Source organism: Mesoplodon mirus (genome assembly GCF_964341445.2).
Source record: "Mesoplodon mirus genome assembly, chromosome: 2".
Taxonomy (NCBI): Eukaryota; Metazoa; Chordata; class Mammalia; order Artiodactyla; family Ziphiidae; genus Mesoplodon; species Mesoplodon mirus.
The window spans coordinates 58651955-58672543 of NC_138977.1; the positions used below are offsets into that span (position 1 = coordinate 58651955).

General features: G+C 49.6%; 1 protein-coding gene across 1 annotated transcript in view; it reads left to right on the top strand.

Annotated features, from left to right (window-relative positions):
* Positions 1-3116: 3116 nt before the first annotated feature.
* Positions 3117-20589, top strand: part of ADAMTS14 (ADAM metallopeptidase with thrombospondin type 1 motif 14) — a gene marked incomplete at its 5' end in the record, with an annotated part of 113362 nt that continues 95889 nt past the window's right edge. The window contains 2 exons of the mRNA XM_082642868.1: positions 3117-3157; positions 3715-3829. Of these exons, the coding sequence (XP_082498994.1) occupies positions 3117-3157; positions 3715-3829 (156 nt within the window). The remainder of the gene's footprint in view (positions 3158-3714; positions 3830-20589) is intronic.

A 20589-nucleotide genomic window follows, 5' to 3' on the forward strand; every position in this document is an offset into this window, starting at 1 on the left:
CGATGGGAAAGTGTTCTGAGTGTCCGCCTCTCCATCCGTGCCCGGACTAGCCCTGCCTACTGTTACGAGGCTGTTGTGAGGCCCGAGGAGCTAGAGCTGGTCAAGTGCTCTAGGGACCAGAAGCACGCTGTGCATGAACAAAGGCCGGTGAGCAAACCTCAGGGGTCCTTACTGCCGTCTAGTGATGATGAGGGAGGAGGGTGTCTGGGTGCCCAGAGAAAAGACTAGACCATGAGGGAGGAGGGTCAGGCTTGAGCTGAAGGTGAGAAAAAAACTGTCTTAACGAGTCAGAATCATCCTGTTATGAAATGAGCATCCTTCAGAGGTAGTGAGCTCCCGCCCCTGGGGAGGGGCAAGCAGCAGCTGGAGGGTGTGCACTGGGGGAGACAGGAGATGAGTCATCTCAGTTCTGAGACCAGTTCATATTGAGATTCTATCTCTCGGAGAGGCTCTGCTTCTCAATGCAAATCGAGTTCTGAGAGTAGACCCTACTATATTTGAAAGTTTATTGTCAAGAAGTGGGGAAAATGCTATTTTAGGTTTACCAGCGGATATTTAAAATTGTAGAATAGTGGATTTACAATGTTTCAGGTGCACAGCAGAGTGATTTAGTTATACATATATATATATTTTTTCAGATTCTTTTACATTATGGGTTATTACAAGATATTGAACTTAGTTCCCTGTGCTATACAGGAGGTCCTTATTGTTTATCTGTTTTATATATGGCAGTGTGTATGTGTTAATCCCAAACTCCTAATTTATCTTCCCCCCTGCCCCTTTCCCGTTTGGTAACCATAAGTTTTTGTTTTCTGTGTGTGTGTGAGTCCATTTCTGTTTTGTAAATAAGTTCATTTGTATCATTTTTTTTTAGATTCCACATATAAGTGATATCATATGATGTTTGTGTTTCTCTGTCTGACTTCACTTAGTACGATAATCTCTAGGTCCATCCACGTTGCTGCAAATTGCATTATTGTATTCTTTTTTATGGCTGAGTAATATTCCACTGTATATATGTACCACATCTTCTTTATCCATTCCTCTGTCAATGGACATTTAGGTTGCTTCCATGTCTTGGCTATTGTAAATAGTGCTGCAATGAACCTTGAGGTACATGTATCTTTTTGAATTAGAGTTTCCATCTTTTCTGGATATGGGCCCAGGAGTGGGGTTGCAGGTTCATATGGTAACTCCATTTTTAGTTTTTTAAGCAATGTCTGTACTGTTTTCCATAGTGGCTACACCAACTTACATTCCCACCAACAGTGTAGGAGGGTTCCCTTTTCTCCACACCCCCTCCAGCATTTATTATTTGTAGACTTTTTGATGTTAGCTATTCTGATCAGTGTGTACCAGCAGATTTTTTTGTTTGTCTTCATTTGGTTTGGGGAAGAGCTAAAAGATAGAATTTATCTTTAGGTTAAAGATGAAGCTTTGGTTAAAAATAAAAACCACTTTTGGGCTTCCCTGGTGGCGCAGTGGTTGAGAGTCCGCCTGCCGATGCAGGGGACATGGGTTTGTGCCCCGGTCCGGGAAGATTCCACATGCCGCGGAGCAGCTGGGCCTGTGAGCCATGGCCGCTGAGTCTGCGCATCTGGAGCCTGTGCTCCGCAACGGGAGAGGCCACAACAGTGAGAGGCCCGTGTACTGCAAAAAAAACAAAAAAACAAAACAAAAAAACAAAAAAACCACTTTAAAATGGGCCTTTGGAGAAGAGGAAGAGAATAGACAAGATCCTGAGGGGCCTTGGGGTCAAGCCTGTGGGTCTGAGGTAGGCAGTGAGAGACAGAGTTGTCTTCCCTGTGACTGGGTCCCACAAGAGTCTTCAGGGCCTGGCCTCTGGGGGTGGAGTGGGGACTGTGATTGTGTCCTGTTCCACCCAGGGTGGGTAACACGCAACATGTCAGCAAGCGGAGGACATCTGGGGATAGCGAGTCAGGAGCCTCTGTAGAGGTGGGCCGCCAGCAGACTCCACGGGCTTCAGATCCAGGGTCCCGTTGAAAGCGTTCTTTGCTGTGGCATAAGGCCCTCTTGAGGATTATAGGAAGGTTTTTGTTGAATGTCATAGTCGAGTGGCTGGTACACCTCTTTCTTCAATTTCCACCAAGAGAGAAATATACTCACGACAGGCATTTTTGTTATTCCTTGGAACCCCAGAGCAGCTTACTAATTTCAGAGGGACCCGGGACTTTTCCATGAGTAGACCCACCCGGAGAGGGTTATCAGGACTGAGGTGGGTGACAGGGAGGCCAGGACAGCTCTGTTTGGTTCCCAGTGCAGGATGGGGAGGATGGAAGGAAGGCCCCTAAGTGGTCTCAGGAGATTTGGGATTAGAGCAAAGTCAAGTTCATTGCAGCCCCTTCACTCCCTGAACAGCAAGGGGCTCTGAGCAGGACAGGCCGGGGCTGAGAGCCACCCAAAGCCCACATCACAGGATTCAGATACTTAGCAGCAGGCTGTCCTCATTCTCAGAGCCCAGAAGCTCTAAGAATAAACCCCGTGGTTCTCAGTGCCCAGCACAGCATCGGAGGGACCAGTTACGGGTTGTATAAGGATTCGTGAATTCACTGCCCAGCCAGGGCATCTGGGGAAAGCACCTTTACAGAGCACCTGGTGGAATAAAAAGCAGGGGAGGTCCCATCCCCATCCCACCTCCTCCCAGTAGCCCTTGATCTGCCCCATCAGTCACCTCCTATCCCTTTATTTCCCTGGACGAAGGGCCTCAGCGGAGCTGTGTCCCTTGCATTTCAGCTTCCTGGGAACCCAGATGTCTCTGGTTGCTCTTGGGGAAGGCAGCAGGCCCAGCCTTTTGGTGGGATGAGCCCTCCCCGCAAGCCCCACTGCAGTTCCTGAGAGCTCCCCCAAGACTTCCTGAGGGCTGTAGTGCAGGCACCCGGCTCCTCTCAGGTGTGGGGCACCAGTCACCTTGTGCACGAACTCCAGAGTCCCTTCACTGAGGGAACAGGTGTCTTTGACCTCCGACTTCTGTGCAGTAAGTTTGGGGTCACAAGAGCCAAGGTAGTCATCGTCCCAGCCAGAGTCCTGCACCCTCAGGTCCCCCCACACCATGGGCAGGGCGTGTCGTCCACCTGGGGTGATCGTTGTACCACACCATGCCGGTCCTCAACTCCTGGCCACCAAAGAAGACCTTCAGGTAGGCATCCGTGGCAGTGGTCCAGTCTCCCCACAGACCTGTCACCAGGAAGTTCATGACCTCCAGGCGGGCCAGCCCCCTCTGCTGGGACAGCAGTCCTGGCTGGTGGCCGCCGAGCCATGGCACATGCACTGGCACAGGTCACAGGGGCTCTTTCACTGTCCCCCCAAGGAGCCAGGAAAAACTTTGTGGAAGTAACATAGAAAATGGATATGGATGAGCCTATAGGTTTGACTTTGTTTAATGTTGCCCCCTGATTATGAAAGCAATACTTACTCATGTTGAAAGTTTGGAAAGTATAGAAAAATCATTTAAATAACATAGTAAATGCTCTCTCAGCCTAATTCTCCATCAGTATCACCAACCACATCACTGACCCCCTGTTAGTAAACTAGCACTGCGGGATCAGTCCTATCCCAGGAAGGCTCCCGTGAGGCATCCTGGGCGGCCTCTGCTCCCTGTCTCCGTCTCTATGCTTCTCATTGCAAATAGAACATTTGCTACTTTTCCCTCCTTCCCAGCATTACATTCTCCTTGACCTTTCCCCCACCCAGCAGGCCTCACCCCTGCAAGAAGCAACACTCCACCAAGTTTGTGCTGAAACTGTACTGGTTCTGGAACATTGGCCAACTTCCTCGGGAGTGTGGGAGAGCTGGATTTGGCCCTGGCCAGGTAACACTGGGAGCTGAAGCTCTAGGTGGGCCAGTTGGTGGGGGCCAAGGGCAGGTGCTGGAGAGAGCCCCACTGCAGGCATCGTGTCAGAGGGTGCAAGTGCCGTTGGGCCACAGAAAGTGCTATGTGTCCTCCAGGAAGGATCCCAAGTGCCATAGGCTGGTCACATCCATGGGCTCCCCCGCCAGCCACAAGCAGGGCAAATGGGCCGCAGTAGGAGGAGGATGCCTGGGAGGAGCTGTGGAGACAGGAGCACCAGCTCACATGGAGCTGAGCCCGAGAAGGAAGTATAAGAGCAGGTCTCTTCAGCTTCTCACCTCCTTCCCTCCTCAGCCTCTCCACACACGCTGACTCAGCCACACCTGCCCTCTTTCTAGCACCTCCACCTCCAGCACGGGCAGGTCTCCTTGGCAACAGTGGAGTGAGTGTGGGGTGTGAAGCAGGAGCTGAGAATGGCTTCTCTGAGGGTACTCAGGGGCTCTCTGGAAGGGAATAGGCCCCATTCTGAAGCCAGTGGCTCCTGGTCACTGTTAACTGAACTGAACTTGGGTCTGCTCGCCCGACATGAAGCAAAACCAATCTGCTGACACTGGGTTGTGGTGAAGGAAAGTGCAGTGTTTTTGCAGAGTGCCAAGCAAGGAGAATGGGCAGCTAATGCTCAAAAGACCCAACTACCTGATGGCTTGCAGGCAAGGGTTTCTATAGGCACATTAGGGGTGAGGGTTGCAGGGTACATGATCAGCTTGTGGACATTCTTCTGATTGGTTGGTGGTGAGATAACAGGGTGGTATTTCAGGAATCTCAATCATCAATTTTCTCGTTCCAGCCTGTCTGGGGTCTATGTTCTGGTGGTCGTCACACAGTTAACTTCTTCTACCTGGTGGGGGGGCGGGTCTTAGTTTCTGCAAAACAACTCAAGGATATGTGTTAGGATATTATCTATAGCCCTTGAGGAGGAACTAAGTGTCCTTGACTTTGTTTTATGGCTAAGCTATTATTATTTTGTTTTGTTTGACTGCTTTCCTTTGTTTTCCTCTAATTATTAACTGATTACGTTTGCTCTTTGGAACTCGGGGAATGCCTAGGAGGCTAAAGCTTTTCAAAATATAAGCAAGAAGCGGGGGACATGGGAGGTCTGACCCAAGAAGTTGCCCTCAGGGCCTGCTCAGTTTCATGACCAACCATCCCAGTTTGCCTAACAGGGACTTTGAATGCTACAACTGGAAAAGTCCTGGGCAAACCAGGATGAGTTGCTCACCCTTGTCACGCACCCAGCCAACGCTTAATCTGATCTGTGAGAAATAGGACAGAGGCCCTCTACATGCTGTAGACCCACCTGGCTCTGGCCCCACTGTGGTCCCTACATCTTTGGGACCTTGGGTGTTCTGTTGAATGGGTTCCAGTGCTGGCTCTCTGACCATGGGCCAGAACCTCTGTTTTCACATCTATAAACAGGAGTATTGATACCCACTTGCCCAGCGAAGCACACAGGATCATTGTGGATATGAAAGGACCTAGTGGAGACCTCTGACAGGTGACTGCTGGCATTGCGGTCGTCTTCACCCCTGTTCTCATTCTAGTGTAGGGAGCTTAGAAAACTGAGCCCAGCCTGTGGTCACCATGTCCTTACCCTGTTGCAGCTCTATTTACTTGCTCTGCTTCCAGGCCTTTCTGATGGAAGCACGTTTCTGGGCCATTTAATCATTGCCTCTCTCACCTGCACAGCTTAGTATAGTTTAAAAGGGCTTTCACATCCATGCACAATCTTATTTGGTAATTTCTCAATTTCTCATTTACAGAGCACAGAATATACCAAAGCCCCCAGACCTGTGTGTCTGAGTATTTTGTCATCTTCATTTAGAGCAAGAATACTAAATGCAGTCAGAATAACAGCTGACATTTGTCGAGTTCTTACGACGTGCCAGGCACTCTGCTAAGTACTTTGTATACAGTAACAGTCTGATAAACCAGCTCTGTGATTTTCCCACTTTACAGATGGGGAAACTGAGACTTGGTGGGGCAGTTGTTTAAGAAACATTCTGTAAATCACAGAGCTGGTAAGTGGCGAGCCAGCGTTGCTTATTTTCCTTAAGCCCTTTGGGATCCTGCATCTGACAGGGACAAACCAGGAGCAGTGCATGGAGTCCCCCTGCCACAGTATCTACTGCCCGAGTTGGGGGTATCAGGCTGCTGAGGCTGGAGAGACGATGGAAAGAAGGAGGTAGAGTTGGTCGATAGGGCACCCCCTGTTGGTGTGGGCACCCTGGGCAGGATGTTGGGGAACCTGGGTTGGAATATTAGAGCTTGTGTTCTCTTGCAGTGTGACTTTGGCCAATTCACCTACACTTTCTGCCTTCAGTTTTCCCACCAGAGAAATTGTGGGCATACTAGCGCTCATCATTCACAGCATTGCTACTTTGCGATAGCTTAGCCTTTCCCATGGGTTATCGGGTTAATCTTTGCAAGATCCCTCATGAGTGGGTACCTTTTTTCTTTTCATTTTACGGAGAAGGAAAGTGAGACACTTGAGAGGTGCAGTGACTTGTACCAGGTCACTCAGGTGGTTGGTTAGGCTTGGACCTGGGCTTGAACCTGGGTTAGTCTGGTTCCAGAGCCCAAAGTTTTAACCTCTGGGCTAAATTTGTAGAGCCCTCAGGTTCCTACCATCTGGATGAGATCTGGGTTCCACTGGGGCTTTCTGTCTTGTTAGGGTCAGGGAAGTAACATGGATCGCAGGAAGAAGTCCCAAGGGTAGGGGTCCTCTGTGGGCAGTCACATCTAAGTCAAAGGCTGCACCCCGGGGGGACCTCCGTATCAGTTTGCTGTGGTCCTGGAAGTCCCCACCCTGTCCCCAGCCTCCTTCCCTCTCCTGGACTCCAGTTACCTGGCTCTACCACCAGCCCTCACCTGTTTCGTCTTGGATTCTGCTTCTAGATGCTCTAGTCCAAGGCAGAGCTCAGCCAAGGGAAGAAAAGGATGTGGCTCACAGCTTGCTCTTGTATTTATGGAGGCAGGTAGCCTCTCCTGCTTAGCTTACAGGCTTGCATTGCCCCCACAGTATCTTTTGGGAGATGTCTATGGCCTTCTGTACAGAACTATCTCTTTGAGGATTTTTGCATAACAAATGGCCCTGCAAGGTGAAGATCTTATCTCTCCCCAAGGCAGAGGGCAGATTTTTTTGCTGTGCCCCCAGGGCAATGATTGGGCAGGCTTGCTAGTAGCCCCTTATAAGATTGGAATTTCCTAAACTCAGGGTTCCTCAGCTGTGACCTAAACCCACCGAGGGCATGGCATCCACCCAGGCCCGCCTCCAACTTGGTGGAACTTGGAGGCAAGGGAATGTGAAGTTCATGCTGCTAAGAATGCTGTGAGCCAAAGGTCCTTGATCTCCGACCCGGGAGTTTAGTGTCTTCTGTCAGGGAACTGGGGATTGGTGTACAAATAGGGTGACATCTCAGACCCTTCGCAGCTTCACAGGTTTGGTGACAAGGATGGGTGCTGCTGGAGACATGTCTTTCTGGAAGAGGAGAGGATAAGAGCCCGACAGAGGCAGCTGTTGGGGGGGGATATACCCCATGACGTGGTAGCAAGGGGTTTTGGGGGCATAAAGGTTCCCCCCTGTCCTTCCTGGTAATGAGGCTGTGGGGCTCGAGGGAGGAGGGAAGTGCGCTGCCCGCCTGTCACTTCGGCTGCTGTTTGCACTGCTGCAGCCAGGAGGAGGAGGAAGGACCAGGCGTCCCCGAGGCTGACAGACAGCGCTGGGTGGATCCAATCTGAGCCCAGGCTGTTGCAGGGCTGCTTGAAACCCAGAGCGCAGGATGGACCGCAGCTGTGGACATTTCTTCCGGTGACGGCTAAATCCACCTGCCTTCTGGGCCATTTGCCCCTTGACAGCGGTGCACCTTCCAAAAGCCGCTCCCTCGGGACTGAGGGAGGGCTCTCCCCCGGGTAAGGCAGTTAGGTCACCTGGTGTGGCTGCCTCCAGAGAGGGCTCATCTCTCAGCAGCTCTCCGGGCCATGGGGCTGCAGGGGTATGTGGACCTATTTTGATCACTCAGTGGAGGTCACTTGCTTCCGAGTAGGAGGAAGCTTCCTCTGGGCCAGCTGGAGCGGACTCAGGGAAGCACACGGCTCAGGAGCCCTGGTTTTGCAGTTTGTACTGTGCAGTCTAGTTTGTACTGTGCAATCTTAGCCTATTTCACATTTGGGTCTTCACTGTGTACCTCAATTCTCCCTGCACTTTGCTCTCTCCATGACCTTGTCTTCTGCGGCTCTCTACCGCTCCGCCCAAGGCTCAGCTCCACTGACCCTAAGTAACCATTCGGTGACTGAGTCAGGGGCCCTGGGAGGGATTTCTGGCCTGGTTCCCACCCACACAAGCCTCCCAGTTTCCAAGGCTGACTTGGCTAATTGATCTGGAGGCCTTGCCAAAAATCATATGCTGGAGGCTTGTGGAGCGTAAATGTGCACGGCTGGCTGTAGGGCTCAGCTGGCCTCAGCTGCTTGGAGTTATAAAAAGAACAGAAGTGCTGGTGGCGGTTGGGTGACTAATGGTGACCACTGGAGGTGTTGCCATCAGCTGTTGGATGAGATGGTGTGTATCCAGACTCACCGAGTTCCCAAGGCCTGAGTATCCCTGGAGCCTGATAGCCTTTCTCACCTTCCAGCCGGGGCTGTGGGGATTGTTTCTATCAAGAGCTTAATCAGTGCACAGAACTCAATCAGGCACACAGCTTGATCAGTACCCTGCAGTCTCCTGAGAGCTGGCTGTGGATCCAGCCCAGTTCCAGGCACCATGGGGAGCCATGTGCTATGAGGAACCATTATGAAGCTAACAGTTTGGTGAGAAATGATGTGCTTGCAGACCCTCCAGGAGCTTGGAGAGCGTGGATTTTGGAGTCTGATGAGCCGACTCCAAGTCCCAACTCTGCTGCTTACTTGAGCTGGTTATTAACTTCTCTGGACCTCAGTTTGTCTCATCTGTAAATGGGGACAATCCCTAACCCACGGGGATTAAATGAATCAAGGTGGTAAAATCAATTTTAACTTGACATTGGGTCCTAAGGGAAGGAGACGTTATCCTTGGCTGGGTCACACTTAGAACATCCAACCCCCCCTGCCCCCACCCCTGGCCGAAGGCTGAGCTGACCTAGCCCAGCCCTTAACAGCAGTCTGTGGTACCTGCACTTCGCTCCACAAATGTATCATTATCACTATTATTTAGTAACAGGAGATAGGAGAGCTTCTCTCCTTGGTGACTTTTTTTTTTTTTTTTTTTTTTTTTTCGCGGTACGCGGGCCTCTCACTGTTGTGGCCTCTCCCGTTGCGGAGCACAGGCTCCGGACGCGCAGGCTCAGCGGCCATGGCTCACGGGCCCAGCCGCTCCGCGGCATGTGGGATCTTCCCGGACCGGGACACAAACCCGTGTCCCCTGCATCGGCAGGCGGACTCTCAACCACTGCGCCACTAGGGAAGCCCCTTGGTGACCTTTTACTTAAGCCCGGGTCCATAAACCATGGTGGTGATGGTCATCTTGGGCACGCTGCAGGAGCCGGCGGGCTTTTCTTTGTGATTACCACCCTGCCAATGGGAGCCTGACCTGCAGCTCCCCACACTGGTGTCAGCGTAGATATTTTCTATCCTAATCTAATCCCTAATCCACACGCCCTTCATGGCAATGAGTTCAAACTCTTAGAGGAATCACTGAGCCCCCTGGAGAGAGTGGCTCACCCAGTATGGAGGCGTCCCCGAGGGGACCTTGATGCTGGTCCCTGAAACACACATCCATTGAGCACCTACTGGGTGCCAAGCTCTGGTGAGACAAAACCTGAGCCAAGAATGGCCCCTGTCCTTAAGAAGTTGATAAGAAATGCTTCAACAGGAAGTATGTGTCTTTCTCCGGACCACAACAGGAACCTCCTAACACTGCAGCAGACTTAAGAAACCACAAATGATTAATTGATGTATTCATTCGTTGATTCACCCAACATTTACAAAGCATTTACTGTGTTCCAGACTATATGCTAGGCAGTAAGTAAAGGTGGAATGAGACCTTTAGTTCACAGTTATTAAACAGATGGATGATTTCAGCACAGGAAGTCCTACGGACTTGTCCAAGGTATAGACGTGGAGCAGAAGAGGGAGTGATTGGATGATGTGCTGGCTGGGGGAGTGGGAGTAGTTCTATGTCTGGGAGCGTTTCTTGGAGGAGGTGACCACTGACAAAGGATTTGAAGGAAGAGTATTGGCCTGCCGGATGGAGTTCTGGGGCAGAGGCACCCGGGCTGAGGGATGCAAAGCCCTGGGGGCTGAGTCATGGATGGTCGGGGCTCAGAGGCACCACAGAGATGATCTCATCTACCCACTCCTGGTGCAGAGGGCAGCAGGGGCTGCCCAGAACTACCCAGTCAATCAGCAGCAGAGTTCGGACCAGAGCCTGGCTTCCTCACTTCCCAGCCAAGGTTTTTTTCTTGCTGAGCAAACGCTAGACATCACACAAAACATCATCTTCCCACTTGAATCACAAGCAGGTATGCGTTCAGGTCATCTGAATTTAGCTCAAAGTTTGTAAATGGAGAGCAGAGCTGGAGGGGGCTGACATTTACTGGGGTCTCTGCAGTGCTTTCCACCGTGCCCAGTACAGAGTTGACGCTCAATAAACGTCTGCAGCCTTCTCCATGGCTAGATGGCAGGTGACAGCCTCTCCCTCTTTTGGAGGTTGCACACATGACAGTTTTCGACTCACGATGACTTGAAGCTAGGGCTTATGAAAGCTCTGTGCACTGGAAGGCAAGAATTTCACAGGCAAAACGTGAGCACCTGGGTTGCCCTCAGTTTGAAAAGGGGCAGGTCATCCTGGAAATGAGTGAACGTAGATTCACCTCCAACCACTCTGCCCTTTGCGTGGTGCAGAGGGCAGGGTCTTCTAAGTCACTCAGGGCTTTCAGTTTTAGGGGCTAAGAAGGAAGCGGAAGTGCCAATAATATTATGCCTTCTCTGTGCTTGTTCTTAAAGAGCTTTCAGACATGGCTGGTGTAGTTTGTGTCTGTTCTTTTTTTTTCTTTTTTTTTTTTTTTTTGCGGTACGCGGGCCTCCCACTGTTGTGGCCTCTCCCGTTGCGGAGCACAGGCTTCGGATGCGCAGGCTCAGCGGCCATGGCTCACGGGCCCAGCCGCTCCGCGGCATGTGGGATCCTCCCGGACCGGGGCACGAACCCGTGTCCCCTGCATCGGCAGGCGGACTCTCAACCACTGCGCCACCAGGGAAGCCCTGTGTCTGTTCTTGATGGGAGACAGGTACTTGGAGTCTCATTATCCAGATTTAGAAAACTGAGGCTCAAAGAGGGGCGCAGCCCAGGGCAGCCTATTGGAGCAAAGTTGGCCTTGAGTAAAGAGAAGTCACCACCACCTGAATTGCATTTCAAAGACTCAGTTTCACCACCAGACTGCTACTCCACCGTGTTGACAATATATAGAAACCAAGTAGTGTTCTCTGTCCTTCTGAAGTATATCAAATATGTATATAAGGCAAATATCTTTTTCTGGACGATTTATTATTTATTTATTTATTGGCTGCGTTGTGTCTTAGTCGTGGCACGTGGGATCTTCATTGAGGCACGCGGGATCTTTCATCGCTGCATGTGGGTTTTTCTCTTCTCTAGTTGTGGCATGTGAGCTCCAGGGTGCGTGGGCTCTGTAGTTGTGGCATGCGGGTTCCAGAGTGCATGGGCTCTGTAGTTTGCGGCACGCGGGCTCTCTAGTTGAGGCATGGGAGCTCAGTAGTTGTGGCATGCGGGATCAGTTGCCCCACGGCATGTGGGATCTTAGTTCCCTGACCAGGGATCGAATCCACGTCCCCTGCATTGGAAGGCGGATTCTTTACCACTGGGCAACCAGGGGAGTCCCAAAGGTATATATCTTTATATTATAGTTTATATCGATACATAATTATATAACACATTATATAGTTACTAAAGTATGTATATTATATATAAAATGTGTTATACATTTATATGTCATAATATAAATATACATTTACTTATATTTATATACATTATATATAATATTTGTAATATACATTTATAGTATGTATTATATAAATTATATATTTAGATATAAACTATAACACAAAGATCTACATCTTAATATATGTATATCTGCTGTATTTCAGAAAGACAGACAATACTGTGATAAGCACCCCCTCCCACTATATCTTAACATTTTCACCCCTTCGGGCTCTAAACCCTCAAGTACCCAGTACCACAGTGTGAGTGAGGAATTTGAGAGCAGTTTTTACATCTCACTAGCTTTCCAAATCCTAACACTGCTCCTGCCCACTCATAGAAGCTTCTGGTGGCTGCCGAGAGCCCTCCGGATGGGCCAGAGCCCTGGACATGGCCTTTTAGGCACCTCAAGGTCGGATCCTGCCCACTTCTCTCCACCAGCCACAGGGCATGTCCTCCAGGAAGCATCTTCCATCGATTCACCTATAGGTTTGGAGTCCCTGCTCTGTGCCCTCAAGCACCTGTGCCTATGCCCCTCCCAGCAGGTCACCGCCACCACCGGAGCCCCCTTGTCTGTGACCCTCACTATGTTGCAGGAAAGAGAGTGAGGCTCAAGAGGATGGTCACGTCCCAGGTCTCAGCCGAGTCCCTGGGACAGCCACCAAGTGTGGGTCCTTGGCTTTGCGCAGGAAAGAATTCAAGAACGAGCCATAGTAAAGTGAAGGAAGGTTTATTTAGGGAGATAACACACTCCATAGACAGAGTGTGGGCCATCTCAGAAGGCGAGAGTGGCACCAGGGTATGGGGTTGTCAGTGTTTATAGGGGTGGGTAATTTCATTGACTAATGAGTGGGGGGAGTATTCCAGCTATTTTGGGGAAGGGGTGGAGATTTCCAGAAATTGGGCCACCACCCACTTTTTGACCTTTATGGTCGGCCTTGGGACTGTCATGGCACCTGTGGGTGTGTCATTTAGCTTGCTGATGTGTTACAGTGAGCGTATACTGAGGCTCAGGGTCTAGTGGAAGTTGACTCGTCTGCCATCTTGGACCTATTTGGTTCTTTTTTTAAAAATAAATTTATTTATTTATTCTTGGCTGCATTCAGTCTTCGTTGCTGCACACGGTCTTTCTTTCGTTGCGTCGAACAGGGGCTGCTCTTCGTTGCGGTGTGCAGGCTTCTCATTGCGGTGGCTTCTCTTGTTGCAGGGCACGGGCTCTAGGCACGCAGGCTTCAGTAGTTGCAGCACACAGGCTCAGTAGTTGTGGCTCGGGGGCTCTAGAGCGCAGGCTCAGTAGTTGTGGCGCGTGGGCTTAGTTGCTCCGTGGCATATGGGATCTTCGCAGACCAGGGATCAAACCCATGTCCCCTGCACTGGCAGGCGGATTCTTAACCACTGTGCCACCAGGGGAACCCGACCTACTTGGTTCTAATCAGTTTGTTTTGTCCTCGGGCTATGTCATTCTTTCATTCTTTTAAAGGTTGTGCCCTGCCCCCTTCCCTCCTGTTTCAACTAGACGGTGAGTGCAGAACACACAGACTGGTCTGCCACGGTCACCTCTGACTCCTGGTGTCCAGCACAGAGCTGCGACAGGGGCATGCCAGGAGTTTGTTAGATGTTGGCCACGAGTTGGAAGCCAGAGCAGGGAGAATCTGTGTCCTGGGAGTGAGGGGGCCACCCTGACCATTAGAGCCGCAGAGGGAGACAGGACCGGCTGTGGCATTTTGCTGAGTTGGCTCATTTTGGAAAGTTGGAATCAATCTGGGTTTCCCACATAGTAACCATTCACTGCCCTCCCTCCTTTCTCATAGAAACATGATTTGTTCATCTTCTTCAGAGCAGCTATGGCTGCATAGGAGGGCCTTGGCCCTTGTTGGGGACTGGCTGAGGAATGGGCTGAGGGAAATTCTGGACCCTGAGGGCAAACTGCTGCAAGGGGGCCTCTGGAAGCCTTTACCTTGTTCTTCAAAAGGGGCACAAGAAAATGCACAATTCTGTAGGACAAATGTCCTGGTTTCTTCAATCAAAAAATGGAGAGGAAAAAAAGAGGAGGAAATTGTTTAGATTAGGGGTCAGCAAACCTTCTCTGGAAAGACCAAGTAATACATATTTCAGTCTTTGTGGGCCATGCTGGCTCTGGAGAAACTACTCCACTCTCTTTGTAGTAAGAAATGAGCCAAAGAACATGAAAACAAGTGGATGTGGGTGGGAGTGTTTACAGGGCGGTCCTAGGTGTAGTTTGCCCACCCCTGGTTTAGATGAAAAGACTCTTCTGTGACACATCAGCCAAATGCAATGTGTGGACTTTGTTTGGACCCTGATTTGAACAAACCAAGTCTTAAAAACAAAAAAATTTGTGACAGTTGGGGCAATTTTAACAATGATGGGATATAAGATGATTTGAAGGAATTGTGGTTAATTTTGTTAGGTGTGACAGAGACATTATGGTTTTTGTTGTTGATGTTGTTTTGTTTTTGTTTTTAAAGAAGAGAGAGTCTTTATCTATTAACTACTGATACTAAGTGGGAGATAACGCCTGAGATTTGCTTTCAAATAACCCAGGGTGTGGAGGCGAGGAAGTAAAGAAAACAAGATCGGCCATGGGCTGATAATGATTGAAGCTGGGTTATGGGTGAAAGTGGGGAGAGGCTGGTCTTCATACTATTCTGTCTTCTTTTGTGTATGTATGAAAATTTGCATAGTAAAATTTTTTAAAAGTGGGGACAAGAAAGAACTCCCTCTTCATTGCCTCTGGTGATCTTCGCATCTGGTGAACATATGTTGCCTGGCACTAATGCAGCCATCTTGTGACTCAGAAGGGACAAGCCTGAGGATGAGACTAACCACCAAACATGGCAGAGTGGAAAGAGGAAGGAACTGGGGTGTCAGATGATTCTTTGGGTTGCCAAATTAACCAGGCCAGAATGGGCCTGCTTCAGTATTCCATATTACGTGGGGTATAAATTAAGCTATATTTAATTTTGTTGTTGTTACATGTAACTCAACTGATCTGGAGAAAGGAACAGAATGGAGGCCTGGCTCTTCCCTGCTACAGGGTGCCACCATGGCATCTGAGGGGACACCAGGATTGGAAGAAAGGCTTGTGAGAAATGGGTCCTTGCCAAATCTCTCCGAGTCCTTCTGTCATACCCAAGGGGCTCCAGGAAATGGAAGTGGTCTCTGCTTTCTGCCTACTGATGCCGAAAACTTGGCCTCTGTGCACTGGTGCCAAATCAAATCTCAGAGACAGAGTTTTGGGTTAAGTAGAAAAGAATAGGTTTATTGCTTGGACAGGCAAAGGGGGACACAGTGAGCTCATGCCCTCAAAATCTGTGTGTCCCAACCTGGGGGATTTGGTGCGGAGTTTTATAGCACTGGTTCAAAGGTGGGGTTGCTGCTAAGGATCAGGGTGTGTGCAGGGCCTGCATTCCTTTAATCTGGCCTCAGGTAGTCTCCTGATGAGCTTCTGTGGTTCTCGAGGTTATCAAACTGTGACCTTCTCTCTGGAATGAAGAATGCTTCATCAAGTACTATAGTTAACATCTTCCATTTGTTGGGGTTTTAGTTCTGCAGAAGAGCTCAAAGATACTGTTATGTGTATCCTTTGAGGTGGAACCAGGATCCTGCCCCAAGGCTGCACTATTGTTTCTTTCTTTTTTTCTTTAATAAATATATTTTTGAAAATTAATTAGTTAATTTTATTTTTTGGCTGCGTTGGGTCTTTGTTGCTGTGCGCGGGCTTTCTCTAGTTGCGGCGAGTGGGGGCTACTCTTCCTTGTGGTGTGTGGGCTTCTTATTGCGGTAGCTTCTCTTGTTGCAGAGCATGGGCTCTAGGTGTGTGGGCTTCAGTAGTTGTGGCACATGGGCTCAGTAGTTGTGGCTCATGGGCTCTAGAGCGCAGGCTCAGTAGTTGTGGTGCACGGGCTTAGTTACTCTGCAGCATGTGGGATCTTCCCAGCCTAGGGCTTAAACTCGTGTCCCCTGCATTGGCAGGCAGATTCATAACCACCACGCCACCAGGGAAGCCCTGCACTATTGTTTCTTGATTGCTCCTTCCTTGTCTCTGCATCCCCTCACTTCCCTGATTAGCAACCCGTTGAACCTGCCCTTTGGAACTCAGGGAATGTAATGGAGGCTGAAGCCTATTCCCTACAAACAAGAAACAGGGGACACAGGGTCCTGCTTGGTTTCACTACCTCTCTTGAACCCCAAAGGGCCAATGTCAGGGGCTGCACTGGACTTTGGCTAGAGGCATGCTGATATTGTAATTGTAGACCGACAGTTTGGGGAGAGGAAATGGCAGAAGCAGAGTTCCTGAAGGACAGCTGGCCTTTCTGGCATCCTTCCTTCCAAGGACAGGGAGACCTCCTCTCCCTGAACCCTCAACACACAGTAACCACAACCACAGAAGGTCTACACACAGGGCACGACAGCATTGTTTCTAACTGATCTCATGGTTCAGCTGGTCTCGGGGGTATCAGCTGTTCTGTAATGCATGACAAATCACTGTGGTTAACTTAGTCCATCCGGGTCTCCTAGATACGGTCATTAGACATTTGCCAAAAAATGTGCAGAGGGAATGCTGGGGGGAAAAGGGAGAAGGGTGATGTGGAGAAAGGCCGCAGCCACGGTCTATTGTTCCTCTGGATGTCCTGGAGCTCTGCCAAGGACTCAGAGTTCACATAAACTCAAGCTCAGGTTTTGGAGGCGGGATGGGAGGTGAGGGGGGGCAGCCATCAAAAAGGAACAGGTCACAAATCCTCAGTGAGTTTGTTCTCAGTCCCACTTTTGCCCCTATTTTCAAGGCTCTGCTTACAATAGTGATTCTTAAATAGGAGCATGCATCAGAATGCCCTGGAGGACTTGTTAAAATACAGATTACTGGGCCCCTCCTCTGAGTTCCTGATTAAGCAGGTCTGGGGAGGGGCTTGAGAATATGCATTGATGACAGACACTGAAGTGATGCCGATATTCTGTTGCTCCGGGAAACCCTGATTTGAGAACCACTGGCCTAGAACTTCTTGACAGGACAGTGGCTCTCAGGTATCAGGAAGAAGAGATCCAAACTTTTCTTCGTCTTCACTTTGGGCTGAGTTGGGAACCAATGATGAACGTCCAGAGAGGCCTGGTCCTGGGTGGGAGGAGCCTAGAGTGGTGATGCTCTAAGATCGCCTGACCAGGAACCAGGAGTCTTGGGGTATTATTTTGCTCCTGAGTGATCTCACTGTGTGGCCTTGAAAAGGTCACCTCTGCTCTCTGGGCCTCAGTTTAGCCCTTTATAAAATGAGCAGATGGCACTTTTCTGTATGTGTTATAGTTTTCACAACAAAAAGGTTTTTTGAAAATAAAAAGGAAGACAAAATGGACTAGGTGACCTCTAAGGGGATGAGGGTGGAGGAATCTCATGCAGGAACCTTGGTGTACAGAAGCTGGTGGGCTGGAATCCAACTTGGGAGTGAATATGACTGATATTAAGTAGCTGCAAGTACTGCCTGGGGCAGTCGCCTAACCTTGCAGAGCCTGGAAGGGGGATGAGGATACTCATGCCTAGGGCTGTTGTGGGAACTGATGCAAATATGCAAAGTGCCTGGTCAGTAAGTGGCTGCTGTGATGATTGCTTTGTTATTTTCAATATCTCTTCAAGAGTTGGGGGGGACACAAAGGCGACTCTTCTCCCCCATCTCTGCCTGACCGTGGAGCCTGTTGACCTTCTTGTTGATGATGGAATCAGAACTTGCAGGTATATGTCTCAGGTTTTCCCCTGGAACGATTATTCTGGGAAATGCTTAACTCCCCAAATTTTCTTTCTTCCTTTCTTCCTTTCTTTCTTCCTCCCTCCCTCCCTTCCTTCCTTCTTTCTTTTTTAAAAATTTTTATTAGAGGGCTTCCCTGGTGGCGCGGTGGTTGAGAGTCCGCCTGCCGATGCAGGGGACGCGGGTTCGTGCCCCGGTCTGGGAGGATCTCACGTGCCGCGGAGCGGCTGGGCCCGTGAGCCATGGCCGCTGACCCTGCGCGTCCGGAGCCTGTGCTCCGCAACGGGAGAGGCCACGACGGTGAGAGGCCCGCGTACCGCAAAAAACCAAAACAACAACAACAACAAAAATTTTTATTAGAATATAGTTGATTTACAATGTTTTGTTAGTTTCTGCTGTACAGCAAAGTGAATAGTTAGGCATATACATATATCCACTCTTTTCTGGTCATTACAGAGTATTCAGAAGAGTTCCCTGTGCTATACAGTAGGTCCTTATTAGTTATCTATCCTTATCTATCTATATATAGTAGTGCATATATGTCAATCCCAGTCTCCCACTTTATCCCTCCTCTCCACCCTTTCCCCCTTGGTAACCATAAGTTTGTTTTCTACATCTGTGACTCTATGTCTGTTTTGTAAATAAGTTCATTTGTATCATTTTTTTAGATTCCACATAAGCAATATCATATGATATTTGTCTTTCTCTGTCTGACTTGCTTCACTCAGTATGACAATGTCTAGGTCCATCCATTTTGCTGCAGATGACATTATTTCGTTCTTATTTATGGCTGAGTAGTATTCCATTGTATATTTGTACCACATCTTTACCCATTCATCTGTCGACGGACATTTAGGTTGCTTCCATGACCTGGCTATTGTAAATAGTGCTGCAGTGAACATTGGGGTGCATGTATCTTTTTGAATTATGGTTTTCTTTGGATATATGCCCAGGATTGGGATTGCAGGATCATATGGTAGTTCTATTTTTAGTTTTTTAAGGAAGCTCCATACTGTTCTCCATAATGATTGTACCCAAATTTTCTTTTCTTTTTTTTAACAGCTTTATTGAGATGTAATTCACATACCATAAAATTCATTCTTCCAAAGTGTACAATTCAGTGTTTTTAGTATAGTCACAGAATTATGCAGTCATCACTACTATCTGAATTTAGATCGAAGCCCCACAGCCATTAGCACTCACTCCCTATTCCTTTCCTCCCCAAGCCATGGCAGCCAGTAACCTAATTAGTATCTCTATAGATTTACCTATGCTAGGCAGTTTTTATAAATGGTTAACTCCCCTAATTTTCCGTGAACTTTTCCTTCTCCAGCTTCCATTCATTTGATTATTAGTTTAACTAATATTTATTGAGGGCCCACTAGGTGCCAAACACAGGACAGGCACTGGGGATACAATTTGGAAAAAAAATCCAGACAAGGTCCCTGCTCCCTGTGGAACTTATGGTCCGGGGGGGAAGCAGATGTTAATCTGTGAATCACACAAAATCAGGTGAAACTCAACAGTGAGAAGTACTGTGAAGGAGATGGACAGCGATGGTGTCCCTGGTTGGGAGGGCTGGACAGGCTTCAGGTAGTGACGACTAGAATGCTGTCCAAAGGGTGAGCAGGGATTGACTGGGTGAAGAGGCAGGATAGAGCATTCAGGGCAGAGTGGACAGCCTGTGCAAAGGCCCTGAGGCAAGATGAGCATGGTGCATACAAGAAGCTAGCCTGGAGGGCTGTGAGTGGGGGGACACGGAGGCAGGAAGGACAGCAGGACCACTCTGTGCAGAGCCTCATAGGCTGTGTTAGGGACTCTGGTCTTTATCCCAGGAGTAACAGAGCCTTTGGAGGTTTTAGAGCAAAGGCAGATACATGCTCTAAGGTGTGATTCAAAAATGTCCTCGGGGGCTTCCCTGGTGGCGCAGTGGTTGAGAATCTGCCTGCCGATGCAGGGGACGTGGGTTCGTGCCCCGGTCCGGGAAGATCCCGCATGCCGCGGAGCGGCTGGGCCCGTGAGCCATGGCCGCTGAGCCTGCGCGTCCGGAGCCTGTGCTCCGCAATGGGAGAGGCCACAACAGTGAGAGGCCCGCGTACCGCAAAAAAAAAAAAAAAAAAAATGTCCTCGGATGCAGTTGGAGAAGAGGTGTCAGGGGCCAGAGCTGGAGGGAGGATCTGTTAGGACAAACTTGCCATTGAAGGGATGCTGGTGACCTGGTGGGGCAGGGGACGCATTTGAGATGGAAGTAGCTGTATTTGGGGGTCCTTTGGAGTTGAGTACATAGGGCTTGGAGGTGAGTTGGTGACTAGGATGGCCTGGCTGTCTGGCTTCCTAACTGGGTGGATTGTATGGCTGTCACTGAGCTAAGGGGGAATTCCCTTTCTCCTCGCCTGAGTATGTCAGAGCCCAGAGGGTCACTGGTCACACCAGGAGATACAAGAAAGGAACGCTCTGTGTGTGTTTCAGGGTAACATGTAAAGCACAGCAGCTGGCACTCAACAAATGACAGCCACCTGCTGGGCCCCCAAGCTGTGACAAACCTATGCCACTACTGTGTTGTCTCCCCCATCCACATCCTGCCCAGGGACTTCCTGGCTTCTTGCTGCAGAGACCTGTCTCAGGCTGAGACTCTTACTTCCTTAGGGGCGTCTGTGACTCCCCCTGAGGTGGGGAGATTTTGCTGTCTCAACCTCAAACCCCCTCTTCCTCCTCTTGGAAGGTGGAGCAGGGGAGAGAAAGAGCTGGTGCTTGGGAGAGAGGCTGTGCTCCTGCAAGTGGGAGAGCAGGTACCTGGGTTCTGAAGCCAGGGGTTTAGTCTCACTCTAAACTAGCTGTGTGACCAGAGGCGAGCCCCCTCCCTCTCTAGACAGAACCTGTAAAGTGGGGTTGGGGCACTGGCTTGGAGACTGTCTCAGGGCACCTCCAGCTCCAGTCTCTGGGCTTTTGTCTGTGCTCAAAGGAGAATGCGCCAGTGGTCGGGGCTGCCTTCCTCCTCAGGGGGC